The 20,184-nt window shown below is 40.1% G+C and overlaps 3 protein-coding genes across 5 annotated transcripts in view; 1 reads left to right on the top strand and 2 right to left on the bottom strand.

Moving 5' to 3' along the window:
* Window positions 1-13,337, top strand: part of sema4f (sema domain, immunoglobulin domain (Ig), transmembrane domain (TM) and short cytoplasmic domain, (semaphorin) 4F) — an 80,837-nt gene extending 67,500 nt beyond the window's left edge. Inside the window, exon 16 of the mRNA XM_085155438.1 lies at window positions 13,239-13,337. The gene's annotated coding sequence lies outside the window, so the exon portion shown is untranslated. The remainder of the gene's footprint in view (window positions 1-13,238) is intronic.
* On the bottom strand, window positions 185-1,579 carry LOC146521659 (uncharacterized). 2 transcript variants are annotated; one of them, XM_085155446.1, is made up of 4 exons: window positions 1,396-1,579; window positions 1,052-1,175; window positions 894-947; window positions 185-777 (listed from the first exon to the last, which is right to left on the bottom strand). In XM_085155446.1, exons 1-4 carry the CDS (start codon window positions 1,479-1,481, stop codon window positions 490-492), a joined length of 552 nt encoding a protein of 183 aa, XP_085011572.1. In that variant the 5' UTR covers window positions 1,482-1,579; the 3' UTR covers window positions 185-489. The 2 variants fall into 2 exon arrangements, with proteins under 2 accessions (XP_085011572.1, XP_085011573.1); XM_085155447.1 differs by lacking the exon at window positions 1,396-1,579 and having other exon boundaries at window positions 1,052-1,268.
* A 2,165-nt stretch (window positions 13,338-15,502) lies between the features above and the next one.
* LOC146521657 (uncharacterized) lies at window positions 15,503-17,021 on the bottom strand. Of its 2 annotated transcripts, XM_085155455.1 has the most exons (4): window positions 16,999-17,021; window positions 16,425-16,552; window positions 16,260-16,313; window positions 15,503-16,141 (listed from the first exon to the last, which is right to left on the bottom strand). In XM_085155455.1, exons 2-4 carry the CDS (start codon window positions 16,527-16,529, stop codon window positions 15,872-15,874), a joined length of 429 nt encoding a protein of 142 aa, XP_085011581.1. In that variant the 5' UTR covers window positions 16,530-16,552; window positions 16,999-17,021; the 3' UTR covers window positions 15,503-15,871. The 2 variants fall into 2 exon arrangements, with proteins under 2 accessions (XP_085011581.1, XP_085011580.1); XM_085155454.1 differs by lacking the exon at window positions 16,999-17,021 and having other exon boundaries at window positions 16,425-16,683.
* Between the last annotated feature and the right edge of the window lie 3,163 nt (window positions 17,022-20,184).

Below are 20,184 nucleotides of genomic sequence, written 5' to 3'. Positions count from 1 at the left end.
CTACGATGACCTGGATGACTGAGAACCTTCACAGACATACTACTACTAACAATAATAATAATAGTTATTATTATTGTATTAAATTATAAATACCATCATCAATTATAAACAGCATACTTGCATTTTACAAGAATGTGACCAGGTAATTAATCATTATGTTGCCGAGGAAAAGAAACAATAGTAGTAGTAGGTAAATGTCTTTAATGTGTGGCAGTTTGCAGTTTATATGTTTGTTTCCAATTTATATTTAATTAATGGCAGAAAAACTACTGGAAATGTATTCTTAACAGTCGTCATCAGCACATATAAGCATGTGGACAATGGTGGCCAATAGTGAAATCTTTTTTTTTTTTATATCAGACAGTAAAGAAGAAGGAAAGCTCTAAATAAAAGTTAAACTGAAGTTAAGCAAAGCTGTACTATATAACATGGAAACTCACCAGAGATACAACAGATTGTTAAAGAAAAATGAAATGACTGGCATGGAAGTTACAATTCATCTCGGTGTTCCTCAATGCATTTAATCCGTTTGTTCAGCTCTCCCAGTTCCTTTTCAGTTTCCTCCATTTTCTCACCCAAGTTCTTATTCTTCCTGTCAATTTCAACCTTAATCACCGCCACTAAATTCTTATAGCTCTCCATAAGTGTGACTTCTTCATAAAAACCATCAGGTGAATCTTTTATAGATCTCTTCATCACTTCGATCAACGGATCCATAAGCTTCAAGTATTCACTCAACAGTTCGGAATTGAAGTTCACCTCTTCCTCACGCTGAGCCTGATGGAAATTTAACAGTTTCATATTACAGGAAGGCAGTTTACTATGTTGTAACGGTATATTTGGTCATATATATCCATGAGTTTCTTATTGCAGTTCTCTGAACATGCACTGACCTTCAGTTTGTCCAGATGTTGTTTCATGATCTGATAGTTTTCTTTGAATTGTTTCTGAAATCAATCATATACAAGTGGTTACACTAAAAAATATTACAACAGCAACTTTGTTTGTGGTGACTCGCAAAATTACTGAAGGTTAAGAAAAAACTATTTACCAGCTGGTCCTTGTCTATCAGAGCACTTGAAAGGGAAACCAGAAACAGCAGCGTGAACATGAGGAACAAGCCTTTGGTGGTGCTGCAAACAGTCACTGCCGCCATCACTCTTCTGAGTAACTGTCTCTAAGTCAAAGTCGTACAGTGTTAAGAGTTGAATTGAAGGTTTACAAACTAAAGACGAACATCTTCATTATAGAGTGGAGTTATCATTTTAAATTTTAAAAAGTGCAACTTTACAGATTTACAAAGAATCCCAATTGGAAAACTCAAATTACAACTCAATCTAAAACGTTTAATTTCTTTATAGGAAAATGTGAAGTCGGTATAATATAGTGAGTTACTTACCTGTGATGAAGCTGATGAATGAAGAAACGAAGATACGGCTCATCAAAGTTCTTTTATACATGGTTGTGGTGACACCTCCCATTTTGTGTGTGTGTGTGTGTGTGTGGGCATGCGGTTGGGTGTGCTGCAGTGTGGTCTGCGTGCAGAGGCATTAACAGTTAGCTTCCTCAGACTTTCAGTTTTGTTTCTGTCAATAGAAAATTGTACTTAGTAGTCAGTATAATCTTTTAATAATATAAGTTTTGAAGATATGCGTAGCCTATTTTAGAGTTTAGAAATGTGTTAGAATGTAGAATTATTGTAGAGACACTGACACTGCCCTCGATGTAATAAAGACCTGAGTGTGTCAGGAATTTAGGAGTAGATTTCTAGGAGGCCCTCCCCCAGTTTGAACTGTGAAAGTGAGACAAAGAGAGGTTAATGTTGAGTGGAAATTCCTCAGGGCATGCCTGGGTGGGAGTCTCAAAGTTTGTAACTAAATAACTTCGGTTTGGAAGGGAGATGGACTTTTATGACCTTCGGGAAGGCACGTACATAGAGATACGCACATAGTGCTTTAACTGTTACGCACACACATCCACACGCACACTCACTCACGTGCACTCACACATACACACAGGTACACGCACACACAGGCACTCACATGCTCGTGCACATAGACACAGACACAGAGTTTGCAGCACACACTGGGGGTTTTATGATAGGGTTGCTCCTACAAAACTGTGTTTCACAGACAAAGGAGTGAAGATCTTGCAGAGGGACACCAGCCTGGCAAGTCTTCCCTTCTAGAAGATGCATGCTTAAATGAGATGAATAAAGATGAATAAAGGTTTTGTGAAATGACTACTGAGCTCCGGTGCCGTCTCTGGAAGCTTTGAGGAATAAAACGAACCGGGGTGAAACTGATTTCTTAACAGTTTGCATATGATAGAATACTGCATGATGACCTCTTTATGACTCAGACTGTTGTTTTAAACACACACACATATACACATCCACATTCCAATGTAATAAACGAACGCACCTACTGTTGTATATAAATAAAGACCAAGGGGGACACACGAAGGCTGTCTTAGGCTTGTCATCCTTGGCTACCTGTACCTGATAGTAACTGGACTTAAGGTCCATGACCGAAAACAATTTAGCTTCACTGACAGCTGTAAATGTCTCCTCAATATTTGGCAGGGCATATGCACCTCGGATAGTTCTTAGATTTAATACAGTAATCTATGCATAGCCTTTTTGAGCCATTCTTTGTCCTTACCAATACAATTGATGAGGCAAAAAGACTTTGTGAATCTCGAATGACACCTGCATCAAGTAGTTCTCTTAGATGTTGTTTTACAGCCTCCCTGTCACTTGCTTGTATGGGCCTTGGCCACTCTTTGAAGTGCTTTTCATTGTTCAATTTGATTTGGTGTTTTACAGCTGTGGCGTGGCCATGTGATATGTCATCGAGAACAAAAATTTCGGGGATGGATCTCTGCTTTTCCAGAATACGGTCTGGGATGGGAGAATCCTCAAGATTGAATGTGTGGTTGTCGTTGTTTGGTTCATTTCGACTTCGAAGATTCAGAGTTTGATGCGATTCTAGTGGGGAAACATGTTGGGCCGCACAAGCTGGAGCAACTGTTGGGAAATGGATTCCCTTCCCGGTCCTTTGATTCTGACCTGGTACAAGAAAAACGACTCAAGACAGAACGCTTATTCCATCAATTCTTTATTCACCATGTACGCGGGAGATCAATTCAATTCAATTCAATTCAATTCAATTCAATTCAATTCAATTTTATTTATATAGCGCCAAATCACAACAAAAGTCGCCTCAAGGTGCTTCATAGATACAGAGAAAAACCCAACAATCATATGACCCCCTATGAGCAAGCACTTTGGCGACAGTGGGAAGGAAAAACTCCCTTTTAACAGGAAGAAACCTTCGGCAGAACCAGGCTCAGGGAGGGGCGGGGCCATCTGCTGCGACCGGTTGGGGTGAGAGAAGGGCAGTCCCTGGATCTGTTACATTTATACTGCTTTCAGACTTCCTCAGTCAGCATCAATGTTTCCTCTAAGCTGCGCATGTGCGCAATTGCGCACTGCTGGCACGGTCTCTGCGCACAGAAAATCTGCGTTGCGTACAAAAAAAAAAATCTAACCTCAATTGAAATTAAAATGAAAACTTTAACAATTCTGTTTTGCAGTGTTAGTCAGTAAGTGACTGGCTGCTCCCGTATGGGATTAGAACGATGCCGCCTTATCCCATAGTCCAGCCAATAATGCATTCACATTCGTATATACGCAGCTAATCAACGTCGTTGACAGGCTATGACAGCGTCCTTATGTGGACACCTGTGTTTTAGCGAGCAAAGCGGAGTGACTGATGTGGAGTGAAGCCACGTTAATGACAACGTGTACAACCATTGGAGATGTGAGCAGGACAGACGGAACAATTGACGGAAAAAGTGTGGACTTTATACCAGTTTTTAAATTGTGTTGATGGGCCACGTAAAACCAGAGTTGTGATAAAAATATGCAATGTTCGGTGTTTATATTTACCGCGGGAAGAAACTGTAAAAACGGCGTTTTATAAGGAAACGCTGAAAGCACTCTCCACCTGTGAGCAAAAACAAAACCAAAAACCCCCACCTTTTCCTATTCGTCGAAAAAAGTACCATGTTGACCAATCAAAAAATGATATGGCAACGTGGCATCTAGTTGTTAAGAAACAGGGGGAAGTTTTAGGAGTGACGGCGGTGTTTTGAGAGATTTGAGACGTTTAGCGCAAATCTTGTGTAGTTAGTGTGTAGTGTAGTCAATAGTTTTGTCGTGTGTGTCAGAACAATGAGGCGACTGCTGAATGTTACAGCAGTGATACATCTCCTGTTGTCAGGCCTGCAGCTATCAGGCTGTTGTTCTCCTTTATCTCATAGTGGACAGAAATTATTTTTTGGAGTGGCACAAATAATTTGTGTGGCATCAGATTTGATGCAGAACAGCTGATTGTTCTGTAAATAGTTTGAAATGTTTATTTAAAAACGCCTTGGCTGCATTTAAAAAAAAAAATAGCTGCAAAAAACCTTGGAGCTACCACACCTGTGAGATTATTATTCTAAACGTATGTTATCTTATACCTATAGTCAAGGTAGTTGAATTATGTTAACAGCTGTAGAACATAAATATATCCCTTAGTCTAGATTGTGTGCAAAGTATGTAGCTTAGTTTCCCTTATATTTTTAGGTTAAAAGAACATGACCATCTTTGGATTCTGTTAGATAGGTGTGCGCTATCTGCTGTGAATGTATTACACTGTTTTCTTGACATGTCAGACTGCTAAATCATGAAGAGAATGTTGTGTGCAGAGGACCTTGTGCCAATAATAGAAGAAACAGACCACATTCTGTGCCCCCACCTTTATAGAGGGCAGAAAGACAGGGAGCCGAGGTCATAACTTAGGCGCCGTGACAGAGAAAGAATGTGAACGTTTAGGCTTTTGCGACTAGGTGGGGGCCAGTAGAGGTTATAAGAAGCTGTGTAACCCATCACCATTTTGAGATTTGCTGTGACCCTCTTCATGCATGTCTCCCCATCCGGATGGCTTATGCTCATTGTATGGAAATAAATGATTGTTGATTGAGCATTTATACACCGAGTATTGTCCTTCCTTCAGCCCAAAGATTCAAAGAATTGGGAGATTTTAACACACCTCATACTCATAATACAAGTCAGAGCTATATATATATATATATACAGTGGGGCAAAAAAGTATTTAGTCAGCCACCGATTGTGCAAGTTCCCCCACTTAAAATGATGACAGAGGTCAGTAATTTGCACCAGAGGTACACTTCAACTGTGAGAGACAGAATGTGAAAAAAAAATCCATGAATTCACATGGTAGGATTTGTAAAGAATTTATTCGTAAATCAGGGTGGAAAATAAGTATTTGGTCAATAACAAAAATACAACTCAATACTTTGTAACATAACCTTTGTTGGCAATAACAGAGGTCAAACGTTTGCTATAGGTCTTTACCAGGTTTGCACACACAGTAGCTGGTATTTTGGCCCATTCCTCCATGCAGATCTTCTCAAGAACAGTGATGTTTTGGGGCTGTCGCCGAGCAACACGGACTTTCAACTCCCGCCACAGATTTTCTATGGGGTTGAGGTCTGGAGACTGGCTAGGCCACTCCAGGACTTTCAAATGCTTCTTACGGAGCCACTCCTTTGTTGCCCGGGCGGTGTGTTTTGGATCATTGTCATGTTGGAAGACCCAGCCTCGTTTCATCTTCAAAGTTCTCACTGATGGAAGGAGGTTTTGGGTCAAAATCTCACGATACTTGGCCCCATTCATTCTGTCCTTAACACGGATCAGTCGTCCTGTCCCCTTGGCAGAAAAACAGCCCCATAGCATGATGTTTCCACCCCCATGCTTCACAGTAGGTATGGTGTTCTTGGGATGCAACTCAGTATTCTTCTTCCTCCAAACACGACGAGTTGAGTTTATACCAAAAAGTTCTACTTTGGTTTCATCTGACCACATGACATTCTCCCAATCCTCTGCTGTATCATCCATGTGCTCTCTGGCAAACTTCAGACGGGCCTGGACATGCACTGGCTTCAGCAGCGGAACACGTCTGGCACTGCGGGATTTGATTCCCTGCCGTTGTAGTGTGTTACTGATGGTGACCTTTGTTACTTTGGTCCCAGCTCTCTGCAGGTCATTCACCAGGTCCCCCCGTGTGGTTCTGGGATCTTTGCTCACCGTTCTCATGATCATTTTGACCCCACGGGATGAGATCTTGCGTGGAGCCCCAGATCGAGGGAGATTATCAGTGGTCTTGTATGTCTTCCATTTTCTGATGATTGCGACCACAGTTGATTTTTTCACACCAAGCTGCTTGCCTATTGTAGATTCACTCTTCCCAGTCTGGTGCAGGTCTACAATTCTTTTCCTGGTGTCCTTCGAAAGCTCTTTGGTCTTGGCCATGGCGGAGTTTGGAGTCTGACTGGTTGAGGCTGTGGACAGGTGTCTTTTATACAGATGATGAGGTCAAACAGGTGCCATTCATACAGGTAACGAGTGGGGGACAGAAAAGCTTCTTACAGAAGACGTTACAGGTCTGTGAGAGCCAGGGATTTTCCTTGTTTGAGGTGACCAAATACTTATTTTCCACCCTGATTTATGAATAAATTCTTTACAAATCCTACCATGTGAATTCATGGATTTTTTTTTCACATTCTGTCTCTCACAGTTGAAGTGTACCTCTGGTGCAAATTACTGACCTCTGTCATCATTTTAAGTGGGGGAACTTGCACAATCGGTGGCTGACTAAATACTTTTTTGCCCCACTGTATATATTTGTGAAGAAGCTAATTATAAGTAATCCTGGCCTCCAGAGCTGCAAATATGCTACATTTGTTACAGATATCATGCCGAGGAGTAACTAAACATCTGACACAATGAGCAAGAAAGTGCAGGAGGGACAGGTGAAGTAGCCATGGTGCTAACGAGTCGGCTACGAGCTAAGCTAACGAAACAGTACAGAGACAGTGAGTGAATACTTTGGCTATAAATTAGGTAGTGAGTACACAGAAAGTGTGCTTCGGATGAAGCACGTGAAGATTATACTATGAAAAAAGAATGTATTTAAAAGTTGTTAATTAAACTGCTAAGCAAATAAGCTACTCAGAAACACCACTGTGTTTGAGCAGGAACAGGAAGTGATACTATACCACAGAGCGAGCGAACACCAAGTGACAGCGCCCATGAATGATATATATATGAAGCTAAAAAGTTCTAGTTATTTTTACTTCCAATAGTGTTAACATACTACACAGGTCAATGACTAGAATTTTTTACATTTTCATTGTAAGTGGGCTAAAGCAGTTAATTAAAAGTAGTCTAACATAAATGTAAATGCTGTAATTTGGTTATTTTAATAAACCATGTAACTTGGATGGATTCGATGCCAGCGTGACCACAGTTCACACGTCTGATGTCGCTCACAGTGGTCCAAGGGACCGCTCAGGGAGTTTGTGTGTTCGCTCAGACACGTGAAAAATTAGAGGGAACATTGGTCAGCACCTGCCTATCCTATGTGGTTAGCACTCTGTGTTGTTTGCCCCATTATTCATGCACAGTTTCAATCAAAACACCTCCCTATACGGTTATCTGTCTCAACTTTATTTTCTATTTCCCTGCACATGCCCTCACTTACTATCTGTGTGTGTGACCTTTACATGAACTCTCCATGCACCTTAAGCTTCACTGTCTAGTTCTGCTTTCCAATCTACGCTGGGTTATATCTTTGTCTATACTTATTCAGATGTGTTAGATGTGTTTTGTTCTGTACCATTTCCTTTAAATGCTATTTTCTCTGTCTGACTATTTTTCTCCTGCAGCTACACAGAAGCCTGCCCTTACAAGAAGGCCTGACCTTAAGATGACACTCTCATACTCTAATGCAGCAAAATAATGCTGTTAATCTATATAATGCAGCAAGCTAATGCTATCAAGCTATATAAGAAATCCACAAAACAATGCTGCTTTGACTGCAACGTAACAGCATGGTCACTAACATTGTGTACAATGACAGGTACTTGCTGGCATTAAAGGAACGTGTAATAAAGCCAACTCGAGAAGCAATCCACCAGGTAACCTTTATGGCTCATGTGACTCAAGGACAAAACTTGTGTTCCGGCTATTCTGTCTTAATCTCACATTTCCCATCTTTACTATGCAATGGGATAGGACATGAATGAGTATCATTCCTTTGTGCATGGGCAACATGTTCAAGGATCATTGCAAACTGCTTAGAGTGTAGCTTATGAATGAACTTGGGGCCATCTTGATTTAGCAACTACAGATGGCACGATACCACTTTTTTTATGTCCGATACCGATATCATAAAATTTGGATATTTGCCGATACCAATATGAATCCGATTTGGTCTTTTTTTATATTCAATAAAGCTGTTTTTTTTTTTAACTGTCTTGCTGTATTTTGTAAAAGTTGTTTAAAGTAATAATCAAAAAGTAATTTAAAATGCAATTTTATGCAGATTTCAAAAACTCGTTGGTTCTGAAACAAATAATGTTTTTATTCAACAACTTACAAAAAAAAAATGCTTTTTTTATACTTAGCTTAACATAAATAGCCATCCAGAGTGGAAAGCAGTGGAAATCAATGCAAACACGGCTTCTCTCGATACTTGTCAGTGTAAGCTGTTTCTATCACATTTAACCTGAGACTGAGCTTTGTGCAATTTGTGTGTAATGAAAAAATGTTTTTTTTATAGCTTTTTTTTCGAACCACGAAACTGTTTAAACAGGTGTCGTGCCAAGGCAGGTATCCCCGACAGCATTTGTTTCCCCTGCGTCGGGAGCACACGCTGGGCTCACGGACAAACAGGACAAAGATTCTTTACTTTTTAGTTCACAAACAATTCTTATAACAACTAACAACTGAAATTTCAGGTCACTACCTGGTTTACGCCATGTTGCAAGTTTTCTGAGGTGAATTTGTGATAATTAATGTATCTGATTACAATTTTTTTTCTCCCCAATATCCGATCCAATAATTTAGGTCGGGATCGGGCCGATACTGTATATTGGATCGGTCCATCCCTAGTAGCAGCTGTCTATAAACCCGTAAAAGCACATTTGTCCCTATTAGCAACACAATTTTACTGTTAAAGTGACAACAAAAAGGATTAAAATGACTAGTTGTTGTTCTTTGCCTGAAATGTTCTCGGGAAATGTAATACGAGTCAGAACATAGCCCAAGTATGGCACGTTTTGCCCTCCTGCTCCTTCAATTGCAAGAAGGGCATGTATTGCTCCTGGGTGTCCCACGACAAGCGCTGCCACTAGTTTAAAGCAAACAGGATTGCGGCCTGTTGTCCAGCAAAAACAGCTTGTTTCTTTTTCAATTTTTTGCATGCTTTCCCTCAGACAAGTGTGGGATTGGCGTCATTTGTACAACCCACTGCAATACAATTGTCTTCACCACGCTTAAAGCAAAACCATGCCCGGAGAGTGTCAGGGTCTTTAGCAGCAGCGCTTGGGTGCCTGGTGTTAACGGCTAAAGAAATTTTGGGCTCATATTTTTCAGGTTTGGTTGAATGTCTTTGGTTTTGGACAAGCATTTGGACTTGTTTGGTCAACTCAGCAGTTTCATTTGGTTTTAGTTTCACAGATTAGGGTTTAGTGCTTACAGGAGGTTCAGTACTTGGGGTGGTGCTCCTTGGCCTTTGTGTTAACTGTTCAACTTCCTTTGAGAGCTCATTGACTTTTTGTTCGAGTTTCACAGTTTCACTGTCAGTTGAAGTAGGAGTCGTAAGTGGTGCTTGTAAGGGGTGGGTGAGTTGGCTCATTAGGAATAATATGTTCAACCACTACTTTCTGAATATGCGAAGGGTTGTAAATGCCCTCGTCTATATGCACTGAACTAGCAAAAGTATCAGTATGTGGCCTGAATGCACTTGTGGGCTCTACAGGTTCACTTTAATCAATATTGTTAGCTGTCGTATTAATGTTATGGTCAACAAGTAATCGTGTCTCAGTGTGGGGTGTAGGGCTGGCCTGCAACTCACCTTGAAAAATGCTAAGGAAGCCTAAGGAAGCCACTACCCCATAGACTCAGAACTGATAACTCCCCCTAAGGCAGAAGGGTCTATCTTTAAGATAGCCTGTTCAGACTCGTACACTATAAGTGTTCTGCCTTCGGGCTGACGTGGCTCATCTGGGACCCTGGCGACTTTAGAGATTGTACCGTTCACCTCGGACAAACATTTGTTATATCGTCACCACTACAGCGTCTTTCAATGCCTGTAACAAACAGGGTTTTCTGGCTGTCAGCTTGAAAGTGTTCACAGAGGTCAAGTTTCATTTTCGAAAATAAAAGTGTTACACAGTGTTGTCGTATGAGTTGGAGATAAAAACCAATGTACCAATCTCCTGGCTGGCTCGCCACTCGTTGTCACCCTTTTTAACCGAGCAGTCAGAAATAATAGAATCCACAGTAATCTGTCATCTAAAGTAAAAAAAAAACAACAACAAACATTTAAAATCTACTCTTGTTAGGTTCAATTAGGATCATAAGGAGACTGGCAGAGCAAACTCAGCTTAGAGGAAAAAAATGTGAATTAAGACTATTACAATTTGGAACATTTCACTTGCTCCAAAAAACATAGACATGAACCAAAACATTTAAACCCCTCCAAACATTTAGTTCACCCGAATAATTCGACCTTCAAAATGTTCAATACTGTCCCTTTAAGTGTCCATAAATGCACCAGGTACGCTGTCATTTCACTTAATATTTTGTATTTGGTAAGTATCAACGTTATTTGGATTGTTTTTAGTTCACAGTTGTTCCCTCTGATGAATCAATTTTTTGTTAACTGGTATATATTAACTCTGTGGCTTCACACGTTAGAGCGCTGAAACTTCTACGACAGTTTGTGCACCTTGCTCTGTGCAGACAGATGCAATGGAAAACAATAATAACCTCGCACTGAGCAGGGACTTCCTGTGAGTAGCGCTACTTTGCTCAAAAAAGTAACATTTAAAATAAAATAAAAAGAGTTAATACAGGAAACTAGAAAAAGTGTAAATATAGATGGTGTTAAATATCAACACTTTACCGAGTTCTTTTGATTTGACCTTGCCCTACTTCTCCTCTGACCGTTTCCAGTTATCTCTACTTTTTGCAGCCAAGTGTGGGCGAGAGTCTCCTGCAAACTTATTTCTAAGAGAGTGACACGCTGTAAGAGCCTTTATTATTCAGGGCCGTGTCCACTTAATTACTACACTATATAACTTTATAATAATAATGGATTGCATTTATATACCTCTTTTTGAGACCCTCAAAGCGCTTTACAATTCCACTATTCATTCACACACTGGTGGAGGCAAGCTACAGTTGTAGCAACAGCTGCCCTGGGGCGTGCCATATCGCGCCATCAGCCCCTCTGGCCATCACCAGTAGGCGGTAGGTGAAGTGTGTTGCCCAAGGCACTTCACCTACCGCCTACCGGTAACTTTCCGGTTACAAGATGAGCTTCCCAACCCCCTGAACCACGGTCGCCCACACTTATAACACTTATTAACAAAAAGCAAAGCATTATCGAGGCACTTAAGCACAACAAATGCTTATGAATGTACATCATGCAAACATTGAAAGCATTTCTCCAATTACCTTCAAACACCAGTTATCGGGCTTTCTTAACAAAGTTGTCTGTGCCAGTGACACACAGATGTGGTTAACCCAAAATATGAATGCTGCAAATCACCATACAAATAAATGAATGAATAAATAAAAAAATGATCAAAACATTCACAATAATAATAATAAACTTTATTAAATAATAAACTTCATGGTGAGAGCATATTTGCGTTTCAAAAGAATGTGAGCAGGTCATTAATCTGTCATTATGTTGCTTCAATCGCACCATTGAAAAATTTAGTCGCACTCTAGAGCCCTGCAGAGTGTTAATAACTGAATTGAAGGTTTAAAAAATGCAGCTGAATGTTTTCATTATCCAGTGGAGTTATCATTTTAAATTTTAAAAAGTGCAACTTTAAAGATTCACAAAGAATCCCAGTTGAAACAACTCAATTTGAAACATTTTAATTTCTATATAAGAAAATGTGAAGTCTTTGTATAAACCGTTCTATAGTGATTTATTTACCTGTGGTTACACCTCGGTTTTTTGCACAACTCTTTGTGGGTGTGTGTGTGTGTATATGTGTGTATGCGTGCGGTTCGGTGTGCTGCAGTGTGGTCTACGTGCAGAGGCATTAGCACTTAGCTTCCTCAGACTTTCATTTTTGTTTCACAGATATTTGCTTGTTTCACATAAAAATGCCAAGATGACAACCAGAGAAAAAAGTAAACGTACTATTTAAATATTTCAAATGTGCACAAACAATTCTGTTCACCCTTTACATAATGCAAATAGGTTTGCATGACTGCTGGGAATGATGCATAAAAGAAAAAGTTGAATGTATAATGCATGAGATGCAGAAATTTTCAGAAACACTTTTCTGTTTTTTTAAAAAAAAGTTTGTCCATACTTTATAAAGTAAAAAAGCCTGACATTGATAGTGTAAAAAGTGGGTTCACGGGTATTACACGTACTTCTTTCATTTCATCAGTGTAAACAATGCATGTTGGTTCTGGTGGCCGGCCGCGTGGCTAGTGGCGGTGGCGCAGCAGTCATGGACGTGAGCCGAGGCTCACAGAAGGCTTGGCAAGCATCCAGCGTGCAACACCCCACCACACGCTGGCCTCTGGTGGACAAGACCCAGGATTAAAAAGGAGGAAACCCAACTTCTGTTGATGTCCATGAGTTCTAGACTTCAGGCTGTCAATACCAGCAAAGGATTTTTCAGTTTTAATTTGTCCAATTACTTTTGAGCACCTGAAATTAAGTCAAATTAATTGGGTGTTTGTGTTAAAAAGTGCTTTTATTCCTCACAATTGTTTTTTTGTTCAACCCTTGAATTGAAGCTGAAAGTCTGCACTTCAACTGCATCTGAGTTGTTTCGCTTAAAATTCACTTTGGTAACGTGCAGAACCAAAATTTTAAAAAAGCTGTCTATGTCCAAATATTTATGGACCCAATTGCAGTCAATAAAATCCTCCCTGAGGTTTCTCTTCAGGCTCTTCAAACTACATGGTTTTATAACAACATTGAGATTCCTGTAGATCCTGTAGATCAGTCCCCAACCTTTTTTGCGCCACGGACCGGTTTATGCCCGACAATATTTTCATGGACCGGCCTTTAAGGTGTCGATAAATACAACAAAATAAAACTAGTACCGGTACCGAAAAAAAGAAGATTTATTCATAACACACGTGAAAAGACCAAGGAAAACCGAGTTAACAATAAAAACGATAACAAAATAACACTGAAAACCGATAAAAACCCTGAAAACCACACACTTCACACCTGAGCCTCAACTCTCGCGGCCCGGTACCAAGCGACTCACGGACCGGTACCGGTCCGAGGCCCGGGGGTTGGGGGCCGCTGCTGTAGATCATTGTAAATGAAAAAACAGTGCCAAAACAGCAGTCTGTCAAGTATTGCTGTGTGACAACTGAGTTGTGGACCCAAAATAAAGACCTTAAAGAATTCAAAACATATGAGAACAAGAGACAACTTGACAAAGTTCAATGGGCGACTGAGACAATATATTAACATAGAAATATGACTGTGGAGACACCCAGGGGACAGATGAACTAAAGATGTGGGGAAAGTAAAACTTAATACCAGGCACAAGAAGTGAGACAAACAGGAAGTAACAAGTAAAAACCAAGTCTGAAAACAGGAAAGAGAGCAAAGGCTCTTCATGCGCTGCTGATTCAATTCAATTCAATTCAATTCAATTCAGTTTTATTTATATAGCGCCAAATCACAACAAATGTCGCCTCAAGGCGCTTCATAGATACAGAGAAAAGCCCAACAATCATATGACCCCCTATGAGCAAGCACTTTGGCGACAGTGGGAAGGAAAAACTCCCTTTTAACAGGAAGAAACCTCCGGCAGAACCAGGCTCAGGGAGGGGCGGGGCCATCTGCTGCGACCGGTTGGGGTGAGAGAAGGAAGACAGGATAAAGACATGCTGTGGAAGAGAGACAGAGATTAATAACAGATACGATTCAATACAGAGAGGTCTGTTAATACATAGTGAGTGAGAAAGGTGACTGGAAAGGAAAAACTCAATGCATCATGGGAATCCCCCGGCAGCCTACATCTATTGCAGCATAACTAAGGGAGGATTCAGGGTCACCTGGTCCAGCCCTAACTATATGCTTTAGCAAAAAGGAAAGTTTTAAGCCTAATCTTAAAAGTAGAGATAGTGTCTGTCTCCCGAATCCAAACTGGAAGCTGGTTCCACAGAAGAGGGGCCTGAAAACTGAAGGCTCTCCCTCCCATTCTACTTTTAAATACTCTAGGAACAACAAGTAGGCCTGCAGAGCGAGAGCGAAGTGCTCTAATAGGGTGATATGGTACTACAAGGTCATTAAGATAAGATGGGGCCTGATTATTTAAGACCTTGTATGTGAGGAGCAGGATTTTGAATTCAATTCTGGAAGCCAATGAAGGGAAGCCAAAACAGGAGAAATATGCTCTCTCTTTCTAGTCCCTGTCAGTACTCTTGCTGCAGCATTTTGGATTAACTGAAGGCTTTTCAGTGAGTTTTTTGGACATCCTGATAATAATGAATTGCAGTAGTCCAGCCTGGAAGTAATAAATGCATGAACTAGTTTTTCAGCGTCACTCTGAGACAGGATATTTCTAATTTTAGAGATGTTGCGCAAATGGAAGAACGCAGTCTTACATATTTGTTTAATATGTGCGTTGAAGGACATATCCTGGTCAAAAATGACTCCAAGGTTCCTCACAGTGTTACTGGAGGCCAAGGTAATGCCATCCAGAGTAAGAATCTGGTTAGATACCATATTTCTAAGCTTTTCAGCGCTGAGTACAATGACCTCAGTTTTATCCGAGTTAAGAAGCAGAAAGTTAGTGGCCATCCAAGTCTTTATGTCTTTAAGACATTCCTGCAGTTTAACTAATTGGTGTGTGTTATCTGGCTTCATGGACAGATAGAGCTGGGTGTCATCTGCATAGCAGTGAAAATGTATGCTATGTCTTCTAATGATGCTGCCTAGGGGAAGCATGTATAATGTAAACAGAATTGGTCCTAGCACTGAACCCTGTGGAACTCCATAATTAACCTCAGTGTGTGAAGAGGACTCTCCATTTACATGCACAAATTACTAGTCAGATGCTGATGATCTGACTACTGAGAGTAAAGTGCATGAAAGGACTCAATACAGGAAACTAGTAAAGGTGTAAATAAAGATGCAGCATGATGCTTGCGAAAGTACATCATGGGCAAAAATTGAAAGCGTTCCTCCAGTTACCATCCAACACCAGTTATCAGACTTTCTTAACAAAGGTGTCTGTGCCAGTGACACGCAGATGGTTAAATATGAATGCTGCAAAGCACCATAACATAATGATAACAATACTACTACTACTAATAATAATAATAAGCTTTCTGGTGAGGGCATAGTTGCATTTCATAAGAATGTGAGCAAGTCAAGAAAAGAAACAATAACATTAGTAGGAAAATGTCTTTATTGTGCGACAGTTTGCAGTTTATGTGAGTTTATGTTTATGTTTTCACTTCTATATTTAAGCAATAGCAGAAAAAGAAGTAACTACTGGAAATGCATTCTTAAAAGTTGTCATCAGCACATATAAGCCTGTGCACAATGGTAGCTGATAGTGAAATCTTTTTCTTTTCTTTCTTTTTTTAAATATCAGACAGTAAAGAAAGGCAGCTCTAAAAAAAAGTTAAACTGAAGTTAAGCAAAGCTGTACTATATGAAATGGAAACTAACCACAGATACAAAAGATGCATTGTTAGAGAAAGATCAAATGACTGACGTGGGATTTACAATTCAGCTTGCTTTTCCTCGAGGATTTCAATAATTCTTTTCAGTTGTCCCAGTTTCATTTCACTTTCCTCCATTTCCTCACCCAACTCCTTATTCTTCCTGTCAATGTTAGCCTTACTTTCCTTGACGAAATTCTTAATGTACTCCATAAATGTGTTAAGTAGAGGAAAGTCACCAGATTTCTTCATCAGCGCGATCAACGGGTCCATAATGCGCAAGTATTCGCTCATCAGTTCGGAACCGGAGTCCACTTCCTCACGCCCAGCCTGACGGAATCAAATTGTAGTTTCATATTACGTTAAGGTAGTTTTTTATGTTGTAACGTTAGATTTGGTCACTTATATCCACAAGTTTCTTATTGCAGTTCTCTAAACATGTACTGACCTTCACCCTGTCCATTTGTTGTTTTATCTTCTGATAGCTTTCTTTCAGTGGTTTCTGAAAATCCAGCATATACAAGTGGTTGAACTTCGAAACATTTAAATTACACCAGCAACTTTGTTTGTGGTGACTCACAAAATCACTGAAGCTTAAGAAAAAACTATTTACCAGCTGGTCCTTGTCTGTTAGTGCGCTTGAAAGGCAAACCAGAGACAGCAGCGTGAACATGAGGAACAAGCCTTTGGTGGTGCTGAAAACAGTCACTGCCGCCATCGCTGTTCTGAGTTACTCTGTCTCTAAGTGTAAGTTGTACAGTGTTAAGAGTTGAATTGAAGGTTTACAAAACTGCAGCTGAACATCTTCATTATCCAGTGGAGTTATCATTTTAAATTTGAATAAGTGCAACTTTAAGGATTCACAAAAAATCAAAATTGAAACAACTGAATTTGAAACATTTTTAATTTCTATATAAGAAGCGGGACCTCTGATTGGCCGCGGTTCAGATATTTCTGTAGTCCTTCGTGTGTACATTTGAAAGTGCAGGTGGATAAAGAGAGGTGAGTAGCTTGAATAAAACAATATCAATTCATTAAATCCTGACGCGACTTTTAAAATAGAAATGTATTTTGCCAGAAATGCCAGAGCAGGAAAACAGATTCCACACAAAGACAGCGCACCAGTGCAATCATGGCAAAAAGAAAATGTGAAGTCTGTATAAACCATGTTATAGTGAGTTACTTACCTGTGATGTCAAAAGAAGCCAATGAATGAAGAAACGAAGATATGGCTCATCACAAAATTCTTCATCCTTGTGATTACACCTCCCATTTTGCGCAACACACTGTGTGTGTGTGTGTGTGTGTGTGAGAGAGAGAGTGTGTGTGCTCGGATGCATGTGTGGTTGGGGGTGCTGCATTGTGGTCTGCGTGCTGAAGCAATAGCACTTCCTGTCCATAAACCTTTAAAAGCACATTTGTCCCTATCAACAGCAGAATTTTACTGTTCAATTCAATTCAATTCAATTTTATTTATATAGCGCCAAATCACAACAAATGTCGCCTCAAGGCGCTTCATAGATACAGAGAAAAGCCCAACAATCATATGACCCCCTATGAGCAAGCACTTTGGCGACAGTGGGAAGGAAAAACTCCCTTTTAACAGGAAGAAACCTCCGGCAGAACCAGGCTCAGGGAGGGGCGGCCATCTGCTGCGACCGGTTGGGGTGAGAGAAGGAAGACAGGATAAAGACATGCTGTGGAAGAGAGACAGAGATTAATAACAGATACGATTCAATACAGAGAGGTCTGTTAATACATAGTGAGTGAGAAAGGTGACTGGAAAGGAAAAACTCAATGCATCATGGGAATCCCCCGGCAGCCTACATCTATTGCAGCATAACTAAGGGAGGATTCAGGGTCACCTGGTCCAGCCCTAACTATATGCTTTAGCAAAAAGGAAGGTTTTAAGCCTAATCTTAAAAGTAGAGATAGTGTCTGTCTCCTGAATCCAAACTGGAAGCTGGTTCCACAGAAGAGGGGCCTGAAAACTGAAGGCTCTCCCTCCCATTCTACTTTTAAATACTCTAGGAACAACAAGTAGGCCTGCAGAGCGAGAGCGAAGTGCTCTAATAGGGTGATATGGTACTACAAGGTCATTAAGATAAGATGGGGCCTGATTATTTAAGACCTTGTATGTGAGGAGCAGGATTTTGAATTCAATTCTGGATTTAACAGGAAGCCAATGAAGGGAAGCCAAAACAGGAGAAATATGCTCTCTCTTTCTAGTCCCTGTCAGTACTCTTGCTGCAGCATTTTGGATTAACTGAAGGCTTTTCAGTGAGTTTTTTGGACATCCTGATAATAATGAATTGCAGTAGTCTAGCCTGGAAGTAATAAATGCATGAACTAGTTTTTCAGCGTCACTCTGAGACAGGATATTTCTAATTTTAGAGATGTTGCGCAAATGGAAGAACGCAGTCTTACATATTTGTTTAATATGTGCGTTGAAGGACATATCCTGGTCAAAAATGACTCCAAGGTTCCTCACAGTGTTACTGGAGGCCAAGGTAATGCCATCCAGAGTAAGAATCTGGTTAGATACCATATTTCTAAGCTTTTCAGCGCCGAGTACAATGACCTCAGTTTTATCTGAGTTAAGAAGCAGAAAGTTAGTAGCCATCCAAGTCTTTATGTCTTTAAGACATTCCTGCAGTTTAACTAATTGGTGTGTGTTATCTGGCTTCATGGACAGATAGAGCTGGGTGTCATCTGCATAGCAGTGAAAATGTATGCTATGTCTTCTAATGATGCTGCCTAGGGGAAGCATGTATAATGTAAACAGAATTGGTCCTAGCACCGAACCCTGTGGAACTCCATAATTAACCTCAGTGTGTGAAGAGGACTCTCCATTTACATGCACAAATTGGAGTCTATTAGATAGATATGATACAAACCACTGCAGTGCAATACCTGTAATACCTACAGCATGTTCTAATCGCTCTAATAGAATATTATGGTCAACAGTATCGAATGCTGCACTAAGGTCAAGAAGGACAAGCACAGAGATGGGTCCACTGTCAGAGGCCATAAGAAGATCATTTGTAACCTTCAATAAAGCTGTTTCTGTGCTGTGATGAACTCTGAAACCTGACTGAAACTCTTCAAATAAACCATTCCTCTGCAGATGATCTGTTAGCTGTTTGACAACTACTCTTTCAAGGATTTTTGATATGAAAGGAAGGTTGGAGATTGGCCTATAATTAGCTAAGACTGCTGGGTCTAGAGATGGCTTTTTGAGTAAAGGTTTAACTGCAGCCACCTTGAAGGCCTGTGGTACATAGCCGATTATTAGAGATAGGTTGATCATATATAAGATCGAAGAATTAATCAATGGCAGGACTTCTTTGAGCAGTTTTGTAGGAATGGGGTCTAAAAGACACGTTGATGGTTTGGAGGAAGTAATTATTGAAGTTAACTCAGAAAGATCGATTGGAAAAAAAGAGTCTAACTTAACATCAATGGAACTAAGAGTAGCTGTAGATAATATTACATCTGTGGGATGATTATTGGTAATTTTTTCTCTAATGATAAAAATTTTATTTGTGAAGAAGTTCATGAAGTCATCACTAGTTAACGTTAAAGGGATGGTTGGCTCAAAAGAGCTCTGACTTTTTGTCAGCCTGGCTACAGTGCTGAAGAGAAACCTGGGGTTGTTCTTATTTTCTTCAATCAGTGATGAGTAGTAAGCTGTTCTGGCTTTGCGGAGGGCTTTCTTATAAAGCAACAAACTATTTTTCCAGGCTAAATGATGATCCTCTAAATTTGTGACACGCCATTTCCTCTCCAGATTACGAGTCATCTGCTTTAGGGTACGTGTTTGAGAATTATACCACGGGGTCAGGTACTTCTGATTAGAGACCTTAGTTTTCACTGGAGCTACAGTATCCAGAGTCGTACGTAGTGAGGAGGTGAAATTATTAACAAGATAATCGACCTCTGTTGGGGTAGCGTTCAGATAGCTGCTCTGCTCTGTGTTGGTACAGGGCATTGACGATGATAACAGTGGCTGGATTATATTCTTAAACTTAGTTACAGCGCTTTCAGAAAGACATCTACTTTGATAAAGTCCACTCTCCACTGCTGCGTAATCAATTATTGTAAATGTAAATGTTATCAAGAAATGATCAGACAGGAGAGGGTTTTCAGGAAACACTGTTAAATGTTCAGTTTCTATGCCATATGTTAAAACAAGATCTAGAGTGTGATTAAAGTGGTGGGTGGGTTCTTTTACATTTTGAGAGAAACCAATTGAGTCTAACAACAGATTAAATGCCATGTTGAGGCTGTCATTTTTAGCATCTACATGGATGTTAAAATCACCCACAATAATTATTTTATCTGAGCTCAGAACTAAATTAGATATAAAGTCT

Source organism: Neolamprologus multifasciatus, chromosome 3 (assembly GCF_963576455.1).
Source record: "Neolamprologus multifasciatus chromosome 3, fNeoMul1.2, whole genome shotgun sequence".
In the NCBI taxonomy this organism is placed as follows: domain Eukaryota; kingdom Metazoa; phylum Chordata; class Actinopteri; order Cichliformes; family Cichlidae; genus Neolamprologus; species Neolamprologus multifasciatus.
Note: the sequence above shows the minus strand (reverse complement) of the source record. Positions and strands in the feature narration are given on the sequence as shown.

Excerpts from the sequence above, each read along its gene's own strand:
- LOC146521657 (XM_085155455.1), bottom strand. The coding sequence starts at position 16,529 with ATGGCGGCAGTGACTGTTTTCAGCACCACCAAAGGCTTGTTCCTCATG. Across the intron at positions 16,314-16,424 it reads TAACAGACAAGGACCAGCTG|AAACCACTGAAAGAAAGCTA; the intron begins GTAAATAGTTTT and ends CTGGATTTTCAG. Across the intron at positions 16,142-16,259 it reads AACAAATGGACAGGGTGAAG|GCTGGGCGTGAGGAAGTGGA; the intron begins GTCAGTACATGT and ends TGATTCCGTCAG.
- LOC146521659 (XM_085155446.1), bottom strand. The coding sequence starts at position 1,481 with ATGGGAGGTGTCACCACAACCATGTATAAAAGAACTTTGATGAGCCGT. Across the intron at positions 1,176-1,395 it reads ATCAGCTTCATCACAGGTAA|ACAGTTACTCAGAAGAGTGA; the intron begins GTAACTCACTAT and ends TTTGACTTAGAG. Across the intron at positions 948-1,051 it reads TGATAGACAAGGACCAGCTG|AAACAATTCAAAGAAAACTA; the intron begins GTAAATAGTTTT and ends GATTGATTTCAG.